This window comes from Cylas formicarius, unplaced genomic scaffold, assembly GCF_029955315.1.
Source record: "Cylas formicarius isolate icCylForm1 unplaced genomic scaffold, icCylForm1.1 PGA_scaffold_9__14_contigs__length_23061073, whole genome shotgun sequence".
NCBI classification, from domain to species: domain Eukaryota; kingdom Metazoa; phylum Arthropoda; class Insecta; order Coleoptera; family Brentidae; genus Cylas; species Cylas formicarius.
The window spans coordinates 9,594,122-9,612,212 of record NW_026844365.1 but is presented as its reverse complement, the minus strand read 5'-3'; the positions used below and the strand labels follow the sequence as shown (position 1 = coordinate 9,612,212).

The window sequence follows — 18,091 nt, the reverse complement described above, 5'->3', positions numbered from 1 at the left end:
GAGAGAGAGAGAAACGACACGGGGGACTCACTACAGACCGGAGAGCTTATATACATCATTTTCCCATTTGATGCGGAGAGATACTCGATCACTTTGTGTCGCATTAAATGAGCGATAAAATGGATACGTTGTCTGAACATCTGTTCATTAGTCCGTTTTTTTTTTGCCGGAGAATTTGTGTCCGCCCTATGGGTTTGTTTTAATCTGTTTGTGGATATGTCGAAACGCTTGTAGCGTATATATAGATAGTAGAATAATCACGGAAATATCGCGGCATATGTCGGGTATTACCGTCTAGTCGGGCATTAATATCGTTTTAATATTCCGCGTGTAACTATGCCACTATCGTTTGTTTTCTTTATGCACCGCCAAATAAACGAGAGGCGGAGCTTGATTTATCCCCGTCGTGTGAGATATAGGGCAGTTTTCTTACTTTTGGGATTTACAAACATAATTCGCTGTGGCTGATGCAAAACTCGTATGCCAAGTCGATCTTTTACAAATAATGCAGTTGCTTCGTTAAGACTTCTTAACTAACTACCTAAAAACGCTTCTAAAAAGTTCATCATAGGCTCAAAAAGACTTATAGACCAAGTAACAGCAACCATTAAATAGCGAAATGCCTAAAAGATACAAATAATACAATTTATGATTCTTCATAAATATCAAAATAACATTGAGTAAAGATGAAGATCATTAGCTATCAGTCATTGGTTAACTGGTTAAGGGTAACTGGTTGACGCACGGCTGCAGCGTCGGAAGATGAAATTCTTTATGCGAGAGTTCTTTTAAAGGTTTTTAGTTAGCCCTGGCTGTATTTTCGTCGTCTACTTTTAATATATTTTAACCGTGAAGGAAGGATAAATGAAATTTAAGCGCAGTCAAACCTGAAATTTGGTCATACATTACATACAGAAGATTAGGCAGAACTGATTAAGATAATTTCTTATCACTTATTACTGTTAACTGTGTCAGTCCAGTTATTTGTACAGTCTAATTTTAATTTAACCGTGGTCAAACCTCAAAGTTGGTCATACGTTTTACAAGATTGAGTAGAAATAATGATCATTAGTTATCAGTTGTTAGCGCAATATCACAGTCGTCTTGGAGTTTGATTTACGCGTGGTCAAACATTACTACTGTGCAGTAAAATGTTACGGCTAAATAGAATTCATACGCAGTAGACCTGAAACTTAGTTGTATGTTTGACAATATTGAGCAGAAGTAATGAAGGGTATATGTTAGTATGTGAAAGCGAAACATACATATTTTTCATGTTTGTAGACTAATGCGTTCAACATAATCCAAAGATGAAAGCTCGAGATCAAGCCAGCGAGTCGAACCAGAGAATAATTTTTATGTAGCGGATGGGATAAAAACAAAGACATAGCGTTTTATATATTGTACATCGTAGTACGGTCTGAGGAGATAGAAACGGACATTAATTAAATGAAATTTTACAGTTGAAGTATCAAAGAAAAGTGTTCCATTCTTCCATCCCCTGACATTAATTATATCCAAAATGAAGTCAGTCGAAAGCAGCTATGGGTAGAGTAGAACCATCTTTTAAGGAACATTCTAAAAGTGCAGATTGTTGATCGTACGAATGAGACATAAAGAACTTGGCGCTTAAAATTGAACCGGGAACAGCTTCACAAACCCAGCGTATGGTACTAAATAGTTCTCAAAGAGACCAAGCGGTCTAAAATACCAGCTAAACAACCAGAGCCGAGCCGTCGGACTCCAAAAATCGGTAAATACCTGCGAGGCCGTCGGATACGAGTAGCCGGCGAACTGGGCGTAAGCCGCCATGACCCCGGCACCTTCCAGTCTCAAGTTGGAAACGTCGCACGTCGAAAAATCACTGTCACACACCCGCACAACGCGTTAATCCATCCGAGGGGGGTGGTATACGCGGACGCGCACGAAACGTCAACAAAAACAGTGTGTGAAAAACGGCGACGGCGCCGACCTCGTCGTTTCGGCGATCTGATAGCGACTGAGCCGGCGTAACGGTCCTTCGGTGCCCGTGGAGAGAGCGCCTATCTTTTCCTTTTTTTTACTTCGCCCGTTCTCGGTCGACGGGCGGGTCGCGGCGGACGGTTCGGGCCAACAACTACACGGAAAACGCGGAGCCAGCGCGCGTAGCTCGAGTCGCATTGGCTCCCCACCGCCGATCGGCCACGCCCAGCGGCCGTGGCTCCGCCCTCGCCGACCCGAGTAGGAGAAATACACGCGTTTTCTATCTTGTTTTATGGTGCCGTGCAGATCCCCGAACAAATCCCACCACTCTATCCAACAAGAACGCTACGTTAACTGAATTTATTGGTAACAAGGTGTTCTGGCTTGGAATGAATCGGCTGAATCGTTTGTATTTCGGCGTCGAGAACGCGTGCGGCGTTGCCGCGTTTTTCGGCCCGCCTGGACGCGGGGGTGGGTTTCGCGCGGGTGACACGAGAGTACGGGTTTTGTAAATAAGCGGCAAGGGGGATACACGTGCGTATCCCTGGGGGTGCGATAAATTTTTATGTCACATTTATTGGATTAATTTTTTTAAAAAACTAACATCATTGCTTATGCAGCTCAAAAATTTCATAAAAAGGTGTATAAACGGACTTGCCACAATGTTTTGTGTAGTAAACTTTATCGGTAACAACTTTTTAAAACGGGTATAGATAGTATCTTCATGAATCTCAGTAATTGTTTTTCTTTGTCAGAAGAATATACTCTGCGTTGAAGTCTTACCTCTCGTTTACGGAGTCTCCTTTGTTGATGATTGTAATATTAAGTTAGTTGTCCATGATGTATTTTATTTCTTCCAGTTTTTATTATATATAAATTGAAGCTTGGGGCTAGATGTCTGCATTTTATTCAAGTCTTGTATTAGCCTTCAAATTAAAGAAATTTAAAATGAAACGGATGGTACCTATAAAAAATCTCTTTATGTTGAGTTCTTTAAAAAACACTCTCCTTACCAAGGCACTAGTAAATGTTTACTATACTTTGAAGTTCTCAACAATATCCTATAGCATCGCTATCTGGAGGCAGGCCCTCAACGACGTCGTGAGGTTCTCATTGCACGACTCCTTTTTGACTTGCTTTAGTTTTAAAAAACACAAAGTATTTACTGCATTTATCTATTGGCTTAATATTTTAAGAGGCATTCATAGAAACAAATCGAAGATTGCAGTTGGTGGAGGTTTTTGTATTTAGTAGTGTAGTAGTGTAGTTAGTAGTGTAGTAGACCGGTTAATTGACCACTTTTTAAATAACCGTTGGTCAATTGACCAATTCTTTATTGAGTGATTTATAAATAACATCTTGCAATTTTAGAGTGTTAGGTACCTATTATTATTTAATAATAATATGTTTTTTATTATAATTTTTGCCGGTTCACGTTCCTAGGAGTCAAAACATGGGAAATAATAGAAAAATTAGAACATGGTTATCTTTTTTCGGTGTGTTTGTTTAGTCTTGTCTTCTTTTTTATGGGTCGTTCCTGTCTATCTTTGTAGTATTGCCAACTAAATAGCTATCTCTCTATATAGGATAATGTCAATTCAAGATTGGATTGTACTTAGATAAATTAACACCAAAAGGTATGATAAAAATTTCAAGGAAATTTGAAAAGGAAAAAACAGCAGGCTTTATAAGTTACCAGAAATTTACAACATAAAGGCAAAAAGAATGTTTATCATTAAATGGTAGAAGGTTTAAAACTCAACTTATATTCGCAAATTGTCTTCTGAATTTATAATTTCAGGTGTGTGGTGAATGTAAAAAGTCTTCGTTTATATTAACTAAATATTAAGTAGTTGTTAGATATTTAATTTTAGGGGAATTTTTGTTTCAGATTTCCCTTCGACAAAAGCGAGTAACAACACTCAATAGTATATTATGCAACAAGTGCGGTAAACGGCATTTGACTTACAAGTTTATTTGGCACGAGCGCAGCGAGTGTTTAATAAACGATTGTCTTAAGAAGTTTACCGAACGTGTTGCATATCATACTTTTTCTACGAACGTTAGTTTTTGGGTACATTTTCGCAAAAGAACACGAATACGCTCACTGCTCCCAAACGCGTGCGGTAAAATCACGTAAATGTCCGACGTGGCTCGGATCCGCGGGAAACGAAACTGACGTGGTAAAGTGACGCTTCCTGCACTCTAAATCGGTGTGTAATTAGGTATTTTACAGACGGGAGTAGAAAAACTTTTTAAGTCACTCGCTCCGCTCATGTCAAACAAACTCGTGAGTCAAATGCCGTTTGCCACACTTGTTGCATAATATATTATGCTTGTTAGGTTTCACAAGGTACCTAAACCTTTGCTTCTTTCCAAAAACCCCGATGTAATTAAAGAACCCTGCAGCTATATAACTTTTGAATATCCCGAAAAATAACGATGTCATATAAAAAAATGAGAGTGATGGAGGCGGGGAGTTAGTGTCTGATAGTACCCAGAACTAGTACAGTCTAGTTGGATGTACTTCCCGCCACAATATTTTGTACGTCTCGAAGTATTACCACATACGATAACAGGCGCGTAAATTGACAATTCCCCAAACGCGCGACTTACATAGGGCGAGAGTGAGAGAGAGAGAGAGAGAGAGAAAAAACCAGCAACTTGTTCAATCTTATCGTTCCCCTTTTAAGTTAAATTTTACGACTTGTCCGTTTAATAAACATATCCGAAAGCATATCTCTTTACCAGTTGTCGAGACACGCGCTTACGCGGACGACATTGCCTATCGGGCGTAAGGGCAAAGTGACTTTCCGTGTTAAAAATCAAAACCGAGGCGGACGTGGTTGGGGGGACTCATGACAGAGGTGGGAGGCGGGCCACCGCGTACCCGAAAATGCGTTTTTTAGTCGGGTCAAGGGGGCGGTAATGTGGAATAAAGGGGAGACGAAACAGTAAGAAATATGTATAGTCCTAATGACGTCGTTTTTGTTTAATATATTGCAAACAACGGTGAACTTTCGAAGAAAATGGATGTCGGATAGTCATACATTCTTTATGTACGTTTATTTAAGGTTATGTGAAATATTCATCACTGTCGATCAAACATATTGGTTAATCAAATTGATACCTTTGAAACATTCGTCAGGTAACATGACTTTTTGTCAAACACTGTATAATGAATATAATGTCAACAGCAAGCTGTAATTTGTAATAATCAGCGAACTGAAGTATAATTCCGACTATATATACGCAATGATGCGCTCGTAGGTGCCGAATTGTCTTAAAAAAGTATTTACATAATTTGTAGATTTTTTTGTCACTTCCGGTTTGGTATTCCATCCCTCAGACGTATATAATATAATTTATTTAATAAAATGTCTAATTCTTAGTAATTCTATACAATTCCGAATTTCCAACTTTGTCGGTAACAGGCATATAAGGGAGAACAATATTACACAATATCTTATTAACAAAACTGCTAATTCTCATTGGATTAAAATGTATGAACGTAACGGTTACGTTATTGGGAACATTTTTATAGACACAGTAGGAAAGTGATATTCCAAACAATGCTTTCCATAACGTTGTATATTTTTTCCAGTCCTGGAATCTAGGCCTTTTGACTTCACTCCTCATATCCAAAATGGCGGCCCTATTACCAATATTCTAATAATTCAAATTACCTTCCTTAGGAAAACAAAAGAATATTAAAAGAAATGTGTCTCTTACAGGAAATATCTGATTTCAGATCATTTTATTTCGGCCTAGGACATACTGATAGTTTCTACCGTTATTAACTTGGTATATTTCCTTGAACTCACTGGTATGGATGAGTTTTAGGACATACGAAAATATTGTGATCAGTATTAGGAAATTATCCAGAGGACCAAAACCATTGTACATAGTTTAAGTAGATTTAATTAAATATGGCGACTAAACCGGAATCGGAATGTGCATTTTAAAATTTATTCGTGTTTCAGTATAAGCAAAGCAACAATGTTCTTGTAGGTTTCATCTGCTTCAACTGTTTTCTAACGAATCCGACTCTAGAGCTGGAACTTTGCCTATGTTGGTCTCGATAGATTCTTCCATCTACTTTTATGTTTAAGTGGTTTAAACTTCCCGTTTCTCATCTCCGAGGTCTCTGGTTCTAAGGTATCAGGTACTATTTCACCTTCAACGACGCGTAATTGTCCATTACCAGATGTTGTTGGTGAAATAACTCTTTCTAAATCTTCTTCAGTGCGTATGTTTTAAATAACTTATTCGCTCAATGTAAACGTCGCAGTATCCCTTTTGGTGTGTTCTATACCAGACAGTGGCCTATAGGGAGACATCATAATTCCTTGGTGTAAAGCTCTATTTAGGTGTGTGATCTGTATGGTGTGTGATCCTTGACTTTGGCTATATCGCGGTTGTCCGTGAACCTTAATGACTTCAGGCCATAGCTCAGTTCAAAAATAACTTTATTAACAAATTCACTGCCACTATGAGAATATAATGTTTATTTCCGGCATCGCATCGGTGTTTCAGGTATATTAAATCGATCTGGCAGTGACTTCATTTCATGGAAGAAACCTATCGTTTGTAATATAAATGCACATAGACCACATTACAAAAATACAAAAACAACTTACCTCATCAATTAAACCTTTATATTGATGACGTATTAAATAATTTAAACGTATGGAGACTTTAGCTTAGTTTTCTAACATTTCCTGTATAAAAGTTTGTTTCCACTTTAAGTGTGCGATATTTTATTTTTCATTCTGGTTTTTCCTAAAAACTAGCATGTCCTAGGAAATGTGCAAAGTTCCTAACAACGGTAGGACCTTTTAATATATCCTAGGCCAGATAAAATGGACTGAAATCGGATATTTCCTGTAGCATGTTTAACTTATAAATCTTTTCGTTGCTGCATACACACAATTCTAAAACTAATTTAATAAGTTCCCTATGTTACTAATAAAAAAAATTCATGAGTTTCAACAGATTATACGAGCAATTTTTAACATCTAATACTAGGAGGCTGCCTATTATGTTTCGGGATTTTCTTAAACTGGTCCTGCCATCTGTCGACAAACGTTTTTATAGGGGAGTTTAAAATTTTGAGGTTAGGTTTGCTCAGTTAGGGGGAAAGAGTGTTGTTTGTGTTTTTTGTGATAATTTTTAAAAAATGTGACGGTTAAATAATTTTTTACAACTTTAGCCATGGACAAGTTCGATAAACTTAAGTCGACTTTTGGAGTTAAAGCACTATCTAGGACTACTGTTTATCGCTGGTTTTCGGAGTTCCATCGTGGTCGTAGTTTTCTTAAGGACGAATTTCGTGAAGGTCGTTCAAAATCGGTGGTTGTCCAAAAAAAACATCGAAGCAGTGCGGAATCTGATTTTGCAGGATCGTTATGTGACTTACCATGAGATTTGGGCATTAGTGGGACGAGCATACATACAATTTTTCATGAACATTTGGCCGCTAAAAAAATTTGTTCGCGTTGGATTCCACACAATTTGACGTCGGCTCAAAAAAAGGCTCGTATTGAGTGGTCGAAGGAAATGTTAAAAAAAAAATACCATACGGTCGACTGTGCGGGCGAAAAAAATGGTAGCCTGTTTTTTCAGGAAAACTGGCCACATTGCAACTCTTTCTATGGTGAAAGGTAAAACAGTCAATTCTGAATGGTACACAACCATTTGTTTGCCGAAATTAGAAAAACCAACCGCCGAAGACTCCACGACGACAGCTCTCACCGATCAGAAGAGCATTAAAAACGTCGATTTGATAATCCATCCAGCATATAGTCCGGATTTAGCACCGAATGACTTCTTTTTATTCCCATATATTAAGAATAAATTACGTGGGCAACGATTGTTGACACCAGAAGAAGCGATTGATGCGTTTAAAAAGCAGGTTATGGAGGTGCCCGAATCGATGTGGGAGAAATACTTTGATGATTGGATTTATCGAATCGGAGTGCATATTTTGAGAAACAATAATGTCATATTTGTTAGTAACCAGCAGTTGAAAATACCAAGAAGTCTTCTTAAAAACATTGATTTTGACATTCTCTCGTTTTCTTGGTAATGTTATTAATTAGAAAATGGCCTATAGAGCCGCCATTTCGAATTGGAATATCCAGTTGAAAGAGACAAATACAATGCTGCAAAAATAGTAGTAGTTTTTTTAACTTAACATGCGGTACAAATTTGAAGGAAATACCTTTCGACGCAAACCCCTAATCTATAATCTCGTGGACACCCGGACATTCGAATTAGCCTTAACGTTTAATAACGCGTTTGTTTATGTACCGCAGACGCTAGGAAAGAAAGTACCTACGAAAATTCCCTGTCAAAATTCAGAGTCACGTCTTCGTCCACCTTAAGTACCCGACGATTACAACCCTTAAACAGTGAGATCAACCCTTTGTCCGAAACCGCACTGATCCGCCTCTAGCAAACGATAATCCGTCCGGCCATATAATCCTCCGGGATGGCATTAAATCATTATCGATTCTTCACGGGGGGCCACGGGCCGACCCCCTCCCGGGGGGCCCCCGACTAGCCGAAAACCGTTTCATTCATAACTCTCTCTCTGCTGGTCCTGTGTCACTGTGGAAAATTCTTATCTACATCCGAGTCTATGGGAGGCTCACGAGGGAACACCTCGTCCCAGGTAGGCGGATGGTATGCTGGCGCCGGACGAAAGTATACCCGAAAGTCGTAACTTAAAACTTGTCGGGAAGCCGTCGCGGGGGGCGACGAATCGGTTTTATCGGGGTGCCCCGTCAAAGTATTTCCTCGCTTTATGTTTTTTTTTAAAGAATTTTGTCGGTGTCTTTTGCAATTTTTTCTATTTTTTACTAGGGGTAAACCGCAGTATGTAAGAGTTGTCAAAGAATTCCACGAGGAATTCCAGGAAATTGCAGAGGAATTCTAACTACTTACTTGAGAATTCCCAAGAGTTCTAGAGAAATTCCAAGGAAATATAAGTATAAAGGGAATTCCGATCGATTTAATCTTATTCTCCTTTTTTTTATTCTCGAAAAAGCATTTTCGAGGATTTATAGGCATATGATACTTGAAGCAACGGATGAATTATTTCCTGTGGAGTTCTTATTAATTCCCGAAGAATTTCTTAGCATTTCTGAGAAATTCTGTGCAGAAATATTCCGAGGAGTTGTAAGCCTAAAAAAAATTACTGGAAATGCATTTTAGCGCAGTTATTGAAATACATAGAGAAATTTTAGGAATTTCGCTGATCAAAAACCGAATTTTTATATGTTAGCGCATATTTTTATCTTTATCTTATTTTCGCTTCAGTTTCTATTCTATTCTAATATTAAAATGTATTGGCAAAACCACTGTCCACACGTTAACATATTTTTTTCTGTTTTAAATTGTTAATTCGTGTTTTTTGTTTTCTGTGTCTCTGTCCATCACATTTTGATTTCGTCAATGTCGCCAATTTGCCTTCATATGTTTATATTTTTAGCTCAACACAACCAAATTTGAACTTCCTTTTAATGGAATCTCGTCAAGCTTACTGTCAGTCATATTGCTTGTTCTTTTTCTTCTATTGAAGTTTCGGAACCTGTCATGTAAAAACAAAAAATGTAAAGTTTAGAATAACTTAATTTGTTTAAAACAATAAAAAAATTGACTTCCAGTTATTTCGTCTTTTGTGATTGTCATTCTGCTTTCCGTTGTTCTAAACTTTTGCATTAAGGCCTAAACATTTGTTGTTGCCTTCATTATTTGCATTAAAGGTCTGACGATTTGAAAAGGCAGTTTGACAGGAATGTTTTTTTTTTCGTAATTAATTAAATTAATTTTAGTTTATTTTTGTTAGTTTTTTTGTTGAAATGTTCATTCAGGAATGAAAATATTTTTTCAACATCTTTAATTTTTTCATTCGCTATTGGAATCAATATTTTCCCAATATTTAGCATTTTCGCTCACCAAACGTTTCCACATATTTAGCCAGTCTAGGTACACGATCGAAACGTGAGTCCAACGCGCACGAGACACAAAAAAAAATCACGTATAGAACACAATCGTATACGAGACGCACACATACGAGGCGTTTAAAAATTCATAAGTGTTCCTTACAAATAATAGTTAATGTATTCATTACAAGGTCCCATTGTCTGCGGTCTATATCTATTTGCATTGCGTCGGGCTATTAATAATAATAAAAAAAGGATCGTGTTTGAATTGCACGGCACGATGTTATTGTTTTTAGACTGAATGGGACCCACAACGGTGTCGGAGCGTATAGTAATTATACGTAAAGCAGCCGTTCTTTGTATCGATTTTGACGGAACGGACGTTTTCCATTACGAAAAATGTATATCACAACGAACGTTTGCGTCAAACTGTAAAACATACAACCGAAACAATATTTTTTTTACGAGTTTTGTAAGTTTTTTAACGTACGCCACAGCTTTTTCTCTAAATTTGGTACTGTTTCAAAATGACTACGGTTATCGTAAAAATAGGTATATTATAAAAATAAAACGCGTCTCTGCAATTTTTAATTTGGCAACTTTTTTTGAGATAATTAGCAATTTGTCCTTTGATGCACGTCACTGAGAATTTTGGTTTTATTTGTATGTGCCAATCTTAAATATACGATATTTGAAAGAGACTAAGTCCCATACACTTTTGCAAGATTTTTAACAGTGTTCGTAATTCTCTTGGAAATAACTAAGACTCGAACACATGCCAATATTTTTTACAAACTTTTATAAAGCACGTCATTGCTTTTTCTCGAAATTTGATACTCTTTCAAAACTACAACTAATTGGCAATTTTTTGTACTTACTGAGTGTTACTGAGTGACTACATCACTGTCCGAATATTTGGAAATTTGAGAGAGACGATCTTGAAAATAAAGAGAATTTTTGCTTTATATACAGGGTTCTAAATATACTATAATATGATTCTTAAACCCTGCGTATGCCCGGTGTCCCGCTAGGAATTGCTTTCGACTGAATCGTGAGAAGTATTAGCCATATGACCTACGGTAACAATATTTTATTGAAAATGAAAAATGTGTAGAAATTATTCTCAGCTTTCTAGAACGACCGTCAGTCGTGCACTTGTGTGGCCAATAGAAAAACATTTTTACAAAAATTTGCTCAATATTTAGCAGAAAAATTTATTACAGTTTTTGCAAACGTCTTCGGTTTGAAAATGAATATGAAATTTTAGTTTACTATCTAAATAAAGTTAAGCCTTTACTTCTATTTACTGGTTGCTAAAATGGCACATACTGACAATTCAAATTTTCCAAATTTGCTAAGTTTGTTCAAAAAATGTTTAACAATCTCACTTCGCTACCTCATGGGCTATTTGGACTACTGGTACTTCCCGAGACACATCCAAAAGGTATTCAAATCAATTGTTTAGGCCAAATTGGTCAAAAGATGTTTGTAGATCTATAGTTTAAAAGTTAACTAACATAACTATTTTCATTCACTTTTTTCTAAATACTTAACGTAAACATCTTATGTACTTTTTGATAATCCATTTGCCTTCCTACATTTTTACATCTGCCTCGTTGTGTGAAAAGGCGATATATATTTTTTAAATCAAAACTTTACTTTAAAATTATTTCGAACAGAGATTCGTTATTATCAGGATAATCAGCAAGTCATCGATTCGGACAAAGTCCAATCTGATTTCATTTATCTTCACGACACATGCATCTAGAAAGTTACGATTCTAGAAAATCGTTCGTATAAAAATACAAAAATAAAATAGCTATTTGCCAAATTAGTTAGTCAGTTAGTTTTAGTGTCCTTTATTATGGAGCTTTTTTTGGTTCATTTTATCGGGAACCGCAGATTATTTTTGATTGAAACTTTTTACGTTATTAACTTATATTTTTTAATTTTTAAGATTATATTTAAATGTAATATTGACCATGATGTGGTGTAATATTCTACTTGACTAGGTATGTAATGAATCAGAGAAGCATCACAACATATCACAATCCTTAAGAAGAAGAAGAATAAGTTATATTTGAAAACTTTATTTACAAAAAATTATAGATACAAAGATAAATTCCTACAAAAAATGAAATAAAAGAAACACTTAAATACTTCCCCTTTGAAATCCAGCAATTCAAAATTTACGAGCCATTAGACCGACTTACAGACGTTTGTGATTATTAACAATGGCCCGAACTTTCACCGATAACGACGGGAAACACCCGAAGTTTTCCGAGAAATTAACCCCTTCGCAGCACTGTGTACCTGGCCAATCAGTTAAAAGTTAATGTTTATACATACACAACGAATACATCTCTTGCTTTATCTTATGCTCAAAAACCCTTTAGGACATTTTATTTCAGGCATTATCAATTTTAATATCTCTTGGGCTGTCATATTGGATTTTTTCAGTTTTAAATAGGTTTTTGTCTTTGGAGTTTGTCCTGCTTCTCTAGTTTTTTCGAAAAATCCAAAATATTATACAGGTTTTTTCTTATATATATTTACATATTTTTTTTAAGAAAGACAAAAATTTTTAAACTAACGTCTTAAAACGTGTACCTATTTGGTTCTGCATTTCTGACAGTATCCGATGAGAGCCGAATTTGAAACACAAAGTATAATGTATTTTTACAAATGACGGTTATTTTTATCCTCCCACAATTTTCTGGAAGCTCTCGGAAGCTTTTTCTTTTTAACCACCTCGTATAATGATCGGTCGACCTCCTTCGGGCTATTTAGGCACCCTTTGCGTTCTAATAAAGAAGTCGGCAATATAGAACCCCTCATTATCGGGGCAGGTGGCTGTCCACTCTATTAATATTTTAAATCGTCCGGTCATTTTTTTTATTTTGCCGTTCCAAACCGAAAATTTATATTAAAAGATGATAAAGGAATGTTTTTAAGGCCAATCAAAATAACATTAGCGTTTGTGAACGGGTGTAGATTTGTAGGAGATTAACGCGTTTTTACGGGCCGTTTCCACGTCGAAGGGGAATGAATAATGGCGGTGCAATTTAAGTAGTTTAAATTGCTTGTTAAACCTAGTACGTTTTGCGCTAATAATATGTTATGCCGGGAAAAGTTGTTGCGTGGGGCCATTTGTAGTTTATAAACGTTTTTTTTTATTTCCATTGCGAATTTTTGATTCAGATTTGCGAAATACGTAATAATTAACAATAATAATAATAATAATACTTGATATAGCCGTGCCAAATAACGACAATTTGATGCAAAAGAAAACTGACAATATTAGTACTTAAATACCGTGACCTGGAAGAACAGATTAGAAGACAATGTAAAATAAGAAATGTAAATACTATGCGGCTCATTGTGTTGTCTCAAAGAAATGTACTGAAGCGCAAAAGTTGTGCCTCAGTGTTAACTTATATAAGAATATGCAGAAGGTGGTTATAATTAGCAAAAACGCGTATTGTCCGAAATTTTATGGGAGGAAACGAGACGGAAGTTCACTCAGGACTTGACAATCGCAACCCATCTAGGATGTCTTAGGAGTTAGACAATGTTTTGGCAAATACATATTAGTAATAATAATATAAAGAAAGGTTCGAAATTTACCTTTCATTCAAGCACTCTTTTTCCTCTCGTTTCACTTCATTAATCCATTCGTCTCGTCGTCTCCTTTCTTACCTTGCATAATCCTTTTTTGTCCAACCTAACCAATAACCAACTAACTGGACTTTCCTTCATTCTTTGCCTGCTTCATTTAAATTCCTTTGTTCTCTTAATCTGTTTATACTTTTAAGTTGTTTTTTATTTCCACAGTATGCTTTTGTGCTTCCAAAAAAATTGCGTGCGAAGATTGGTATTAGTATTAAATCAGAAATGGGAAACCGATAATAAAAGATGCTCTCGTCACTAATTGAATAGCACTATAGTACTAATAACATTGAACATTGAACTATCTGCCCACAACGACCTTGCGGTTTTCCTAGCTTGGATGTTGTGCTTTATTATCCGATGGGAAAGGCTACAGCTATAGCAATTAAAGCTGTGTATCTATAACTATAACTATAACCTATATCGACCCCTACCAACAATATGGCAGTAACAAATCGGACACCTATTAGAAAGTTCGTTAATTGCGCAACGCGCATCATATCATTCGTCCATCTTTTTACCTTGAAAGTATAACAAAAATTGATAAGGTGGTTCCCAACTGTTTACTTTAGTTGAAAACGACTTGGATATATTCGAGATCAAGGTCGTGGTCGACCTTATTTTCTCAAAACGATACAAATTTACTAAACATTGTTTAGTATATTTATTTGATATAAAAGCCACAAAGAAAACCATAAAATTTGTACATACATAAATTAAGCATTTAGCAACAAAATATGAAAGATATTACATTAACTTTCAAAGAATACGGTTAATAACCAAATACATTGTAGTAATAGTATGTACAGAATTCACAATATATTTAAACGGAATTATACTGAATACAGCAAAAATATTGGATCTTTCAAAATTGTAATAACATTTGATCGAGTACTTTACCAAAACAGTAAAATTATTGTCGGATGCGGTGAGCTTGAGGGGGCACTATGGTTTTTTCAAGACATCAATCAATTTTTTTTATGTATATTGCCACTCCGAGTGTTCGTTTTCCACGTTCACACATGCACAAACGGATAACCCCGCGTATTAGTTGATTTAATGAAGGCAAAAGTAGAATTTATGCTTAATTAAAACTGTACATATCCCGATGAATATTCATGCCCTTATCGCTTACACTTACACGATGAATTTCGTCGTATCCCCTTCTATACCTACCAGTTAAAATTCCCCGACAACAAACATTCATTAATTTTTATTGTATTTTGTTTGTTTTATTTTTTTAATTTTTCGGAGGCCCCCGACTTAATTTGTATGTTTTTAATTTTAATTAGGTGCGCGGCCGCGGCTAAATATATAGTGGAACAAATGGGGTCTTATATGGCGAAGATAAATTGAAGATAAAGGCGATAAGGAAAAGATAAGTACCGAGAACAACAAGATCTGGGGAAAACCTAAAAACAGTCTCATGTAAGATAAGCGGAGATTTCGTGTTTCTTATCCGATTTTTAAAATTTTTCTTTTTTTATTATTAATGTTATTATAGTGATCTCTATTCTTCTCAATTCCAAGCTTTTTGTATCCTTTCTTCTTTTCGGCTCATCCTTTATAATTTTATGGACATTTGACATGAAAGATTTTTTTTTTTCTTTCGTTCGTTGTTGTTCTTCTCTGAGTCTGAGTCTGGTCATAGTTTCAATTGTTAACTGTATTTTTTGTATATATTTTTTATTTTCTGAAAAATAATTTACTCAAAGCGGGCAGATCGGGAAAATATCAGGCTCCCAAAGAGTATAATGAAATATTCATACATAGTAATCAAAATCTTCACTTTGTTTTTTTTTTCATACGTCAATAACTTACTTGAGCAGACATATTTCAATTTTTACATCAACTAGAGAGCTTATGTTTATAAATACTAACAACATGCTTCCTCAAAAATTGGCATATAGTTATCTGGAAGTTCAATGTGTTCTAGTTCTTAACTTCCCCTGCGAACCTGGAATGATGCCACCAAGTCCACGAAGAATAAATCACAAAAATTGCTAACAATCATTTCTTATTTATATATAACGATATCTCTCAGTAACGAGCAAAACATTTGTAGTAGTAGTTGAACCAGAGGTTAAGCAAAACAGGAACCTTCCGAACTATAAAGATTCGCAGCAGTGCAAGCAAGACATTTGGAGTGGAACTGATACTTTCTTTGGAAAAGTAGAACCCGGGGTTAAACAAAACATGAATCTTCCGAACTACAGAGACATGAAGCAAAATTTTCAATTGTGTATACAGAGGATCTAGGAAAGAGACTGACAGTTACGGGCCCCAACAGAGAGTCTCACGCGCTTATGGCGTAAAGGATTTCACTACTAATGTCCTCAAAAGGAAAACTTGCTTACAAGTTTGAAGTTGGCGACTTTTGAATCCAAATTTGCGAACAATTGACTCACCGAGTTTGAAAAATGTCCCTCAGCGACAGAAACGTCACTTTGAATTTGCGTAAATAATGTCCGATAGTAGAAAGAAAACACCTTGCGGATGCATGTCGCGTTCGTCGAGGTCTCTCACGTATTTGACCCCTGTATGTGTATTTGCGCCCGCATGACACACAAGTTGTTACCGTAGCCCCTTCGAGTTGAATAAAAAAAAAACAAGAAAACAACAACTACTAACCACGGCTTGCCAAGAACCTATTGTTTATCGTTCGGCAATTTACAGCTCGAAAACAGGAGGCCGATTGTTCACAGCGACGTTGTTTGAGAGATTGTTTTAATTTGAGCGAAATTAATAATTGGCGACCGAACAATGGGCTGCCATTTTGCGTGTTTTATGGGGTCGTGCCCGGACGTTTATGGTCGTACCACGGCACGGTGGCTAATTACGTATATGCGGTAATGCGAGAATGCGGTCGAAAAACACGTGTTTATAGGTCGGACCCTTTTCAAATCTCCTGGTAGAATGCGTTTCGGAAATTACATCCTTGGATTTACACTCAAAAATTCGTTTACGAAAGTATTTTGTTTAAGGGAAGACGCGCTTTATCAATTCTAGGAAAAAATAAGCATAGAACTTGTTTTGTTGAGAATTACATTGGATAATAAAAGATAGACAAGCAAATGTATAGAAATCGTTGTTACGTAAATCGGCCAAGAGAAAACGCCGGAAATAATTTTCGGGAATCTGAACCACCAGAGGGCGTAATTGCCATCTTGATTTTTAAAATTCGGTTTCTACAAAAAATACTAATATCAATCGTAATTTTTCAGAGACACTTCCACAGGCTACTGTAATACTCTTTAAAAAACTTTATAAAACTTCGGGATTTCTTCTGCTTGCTAATGTTTCGCCAATCATCCTGTTGGCTTCTTCAGAGCTTCTTTGGAACTTTTGATATGTGGTCAGTGATGTTTTGAAAATATAAGGAAGGATAACAGTGGCAAGTGCGGTATTGCTTTTGGTTTCGTTGCTATTGGAAGGATGTGGTAAAGTGTATGACGGAACGCTTAATATCTTTAATGTGGAAATTATTCGAGAGAAGAGCAGAAGAGCACTCGAGTGACTAAATTTACCGATTATTGTTAACAATCACAAGAACGTTAAAGGACAAAACTAGGAAAGAAATTCAATTAAAATTATCCAAAACTGTGGCCGCCCCAATTCTCACATACGGAAGTAAGATATGAAAAACGACAAAGAAAGAACAAAGCAGAATCCAGGCTCAAGATGATTTAAAGGCTGTATAAGAAAATACCAAGTAAAAAGTAAAAACATATATGAGCTTATCGAAAAGATTGAAGATTGTTATCTTAGAAAAATGGAAAAGGCACGTAGACAGGATGAGCACCGAACGAATGCCTCAAAAATATTGAATTATACATGCTCAGGCCGCTGAAGCTTAGGCAGACGCGGAAGAGCACCGTAACAGGCATTAATACATAATACTTGAAGTGGAGATGACGACGAGATAAACGACTATTTTCCGACCTAGGTTTAAAAAGCAAAAACCGTTTTTTCGATGTCGTGTCGACGAAAAGTGACTCAATCGAAAAAGATCGCCCGTCGTTTAGCGGGAAATATTTATAGGGCTCGCGATGACAGGTCCCAAATTGTACGCAGAACTGTGACGGCGCGCCGTGTGGGTATATTAAAACAAATTTATTCGTTTGTCTATATTTTATTCGGATGTTGAATTTTGGCGCGCGGGCGTTACAATTCAGTTTTCCGGACCGTTTATTTCGGACGATGATATATATACGTACGTGCCCCCTTCAGTGATTTTTTTATATATAAAATTTACGCGTTGTCGCTCGTTTATAGCGCTTACGTGTTTTTCATTTATATCTATGAAATCGTTCGACGTTTATTCGTGCGAGCGTATATATTAACGCTTTTTAGTTTTAATTATGATCCGGAATATGATTTACGAGGCGAGTGTCACCCAATTTTCGTTAATTAGTATCGTTTTCGATAAAGCTATAAAATGATGGCACGAAAGGCAAAACGGACGGATTAGTTTTTTTTTTAATTTGACTTTGTATAATGAGATGCTTCAA

General features: G+C 36.3%; 1 protein-coding gene across 2 annotated transcripts in view; it reads right to left on the bottom strand.

Moving 5' to 3' along the window:
- The window catches only part of LOC132707521 (homeobox protein caupolican-like), an 87,972-nt gene that overhangs the window by 37,845 nt on the left and 32,036 nt on the right, over nt 1-18,091 (bottom strand). Inside the window, exon 1 of one of the 2 annotated variants that reach the window (XM_060679413.1) lies at nt 1,762-2,037. The exons of the other annotated variant lie outside the window; for it this stretch is intronic. Within the exon in view, the coding sequence (XP_060535396.1) occupies nt 1,762-1,812 (51 nt within the window). The 5' untranslated portion in view covers nt 1,813-2,037. Of the gene's footprint in view, nt 1-1,761; nt 2,038-18,091 lie in introns of those variants that run through there. 2 annotated transcript variants of the gene reach the window in all.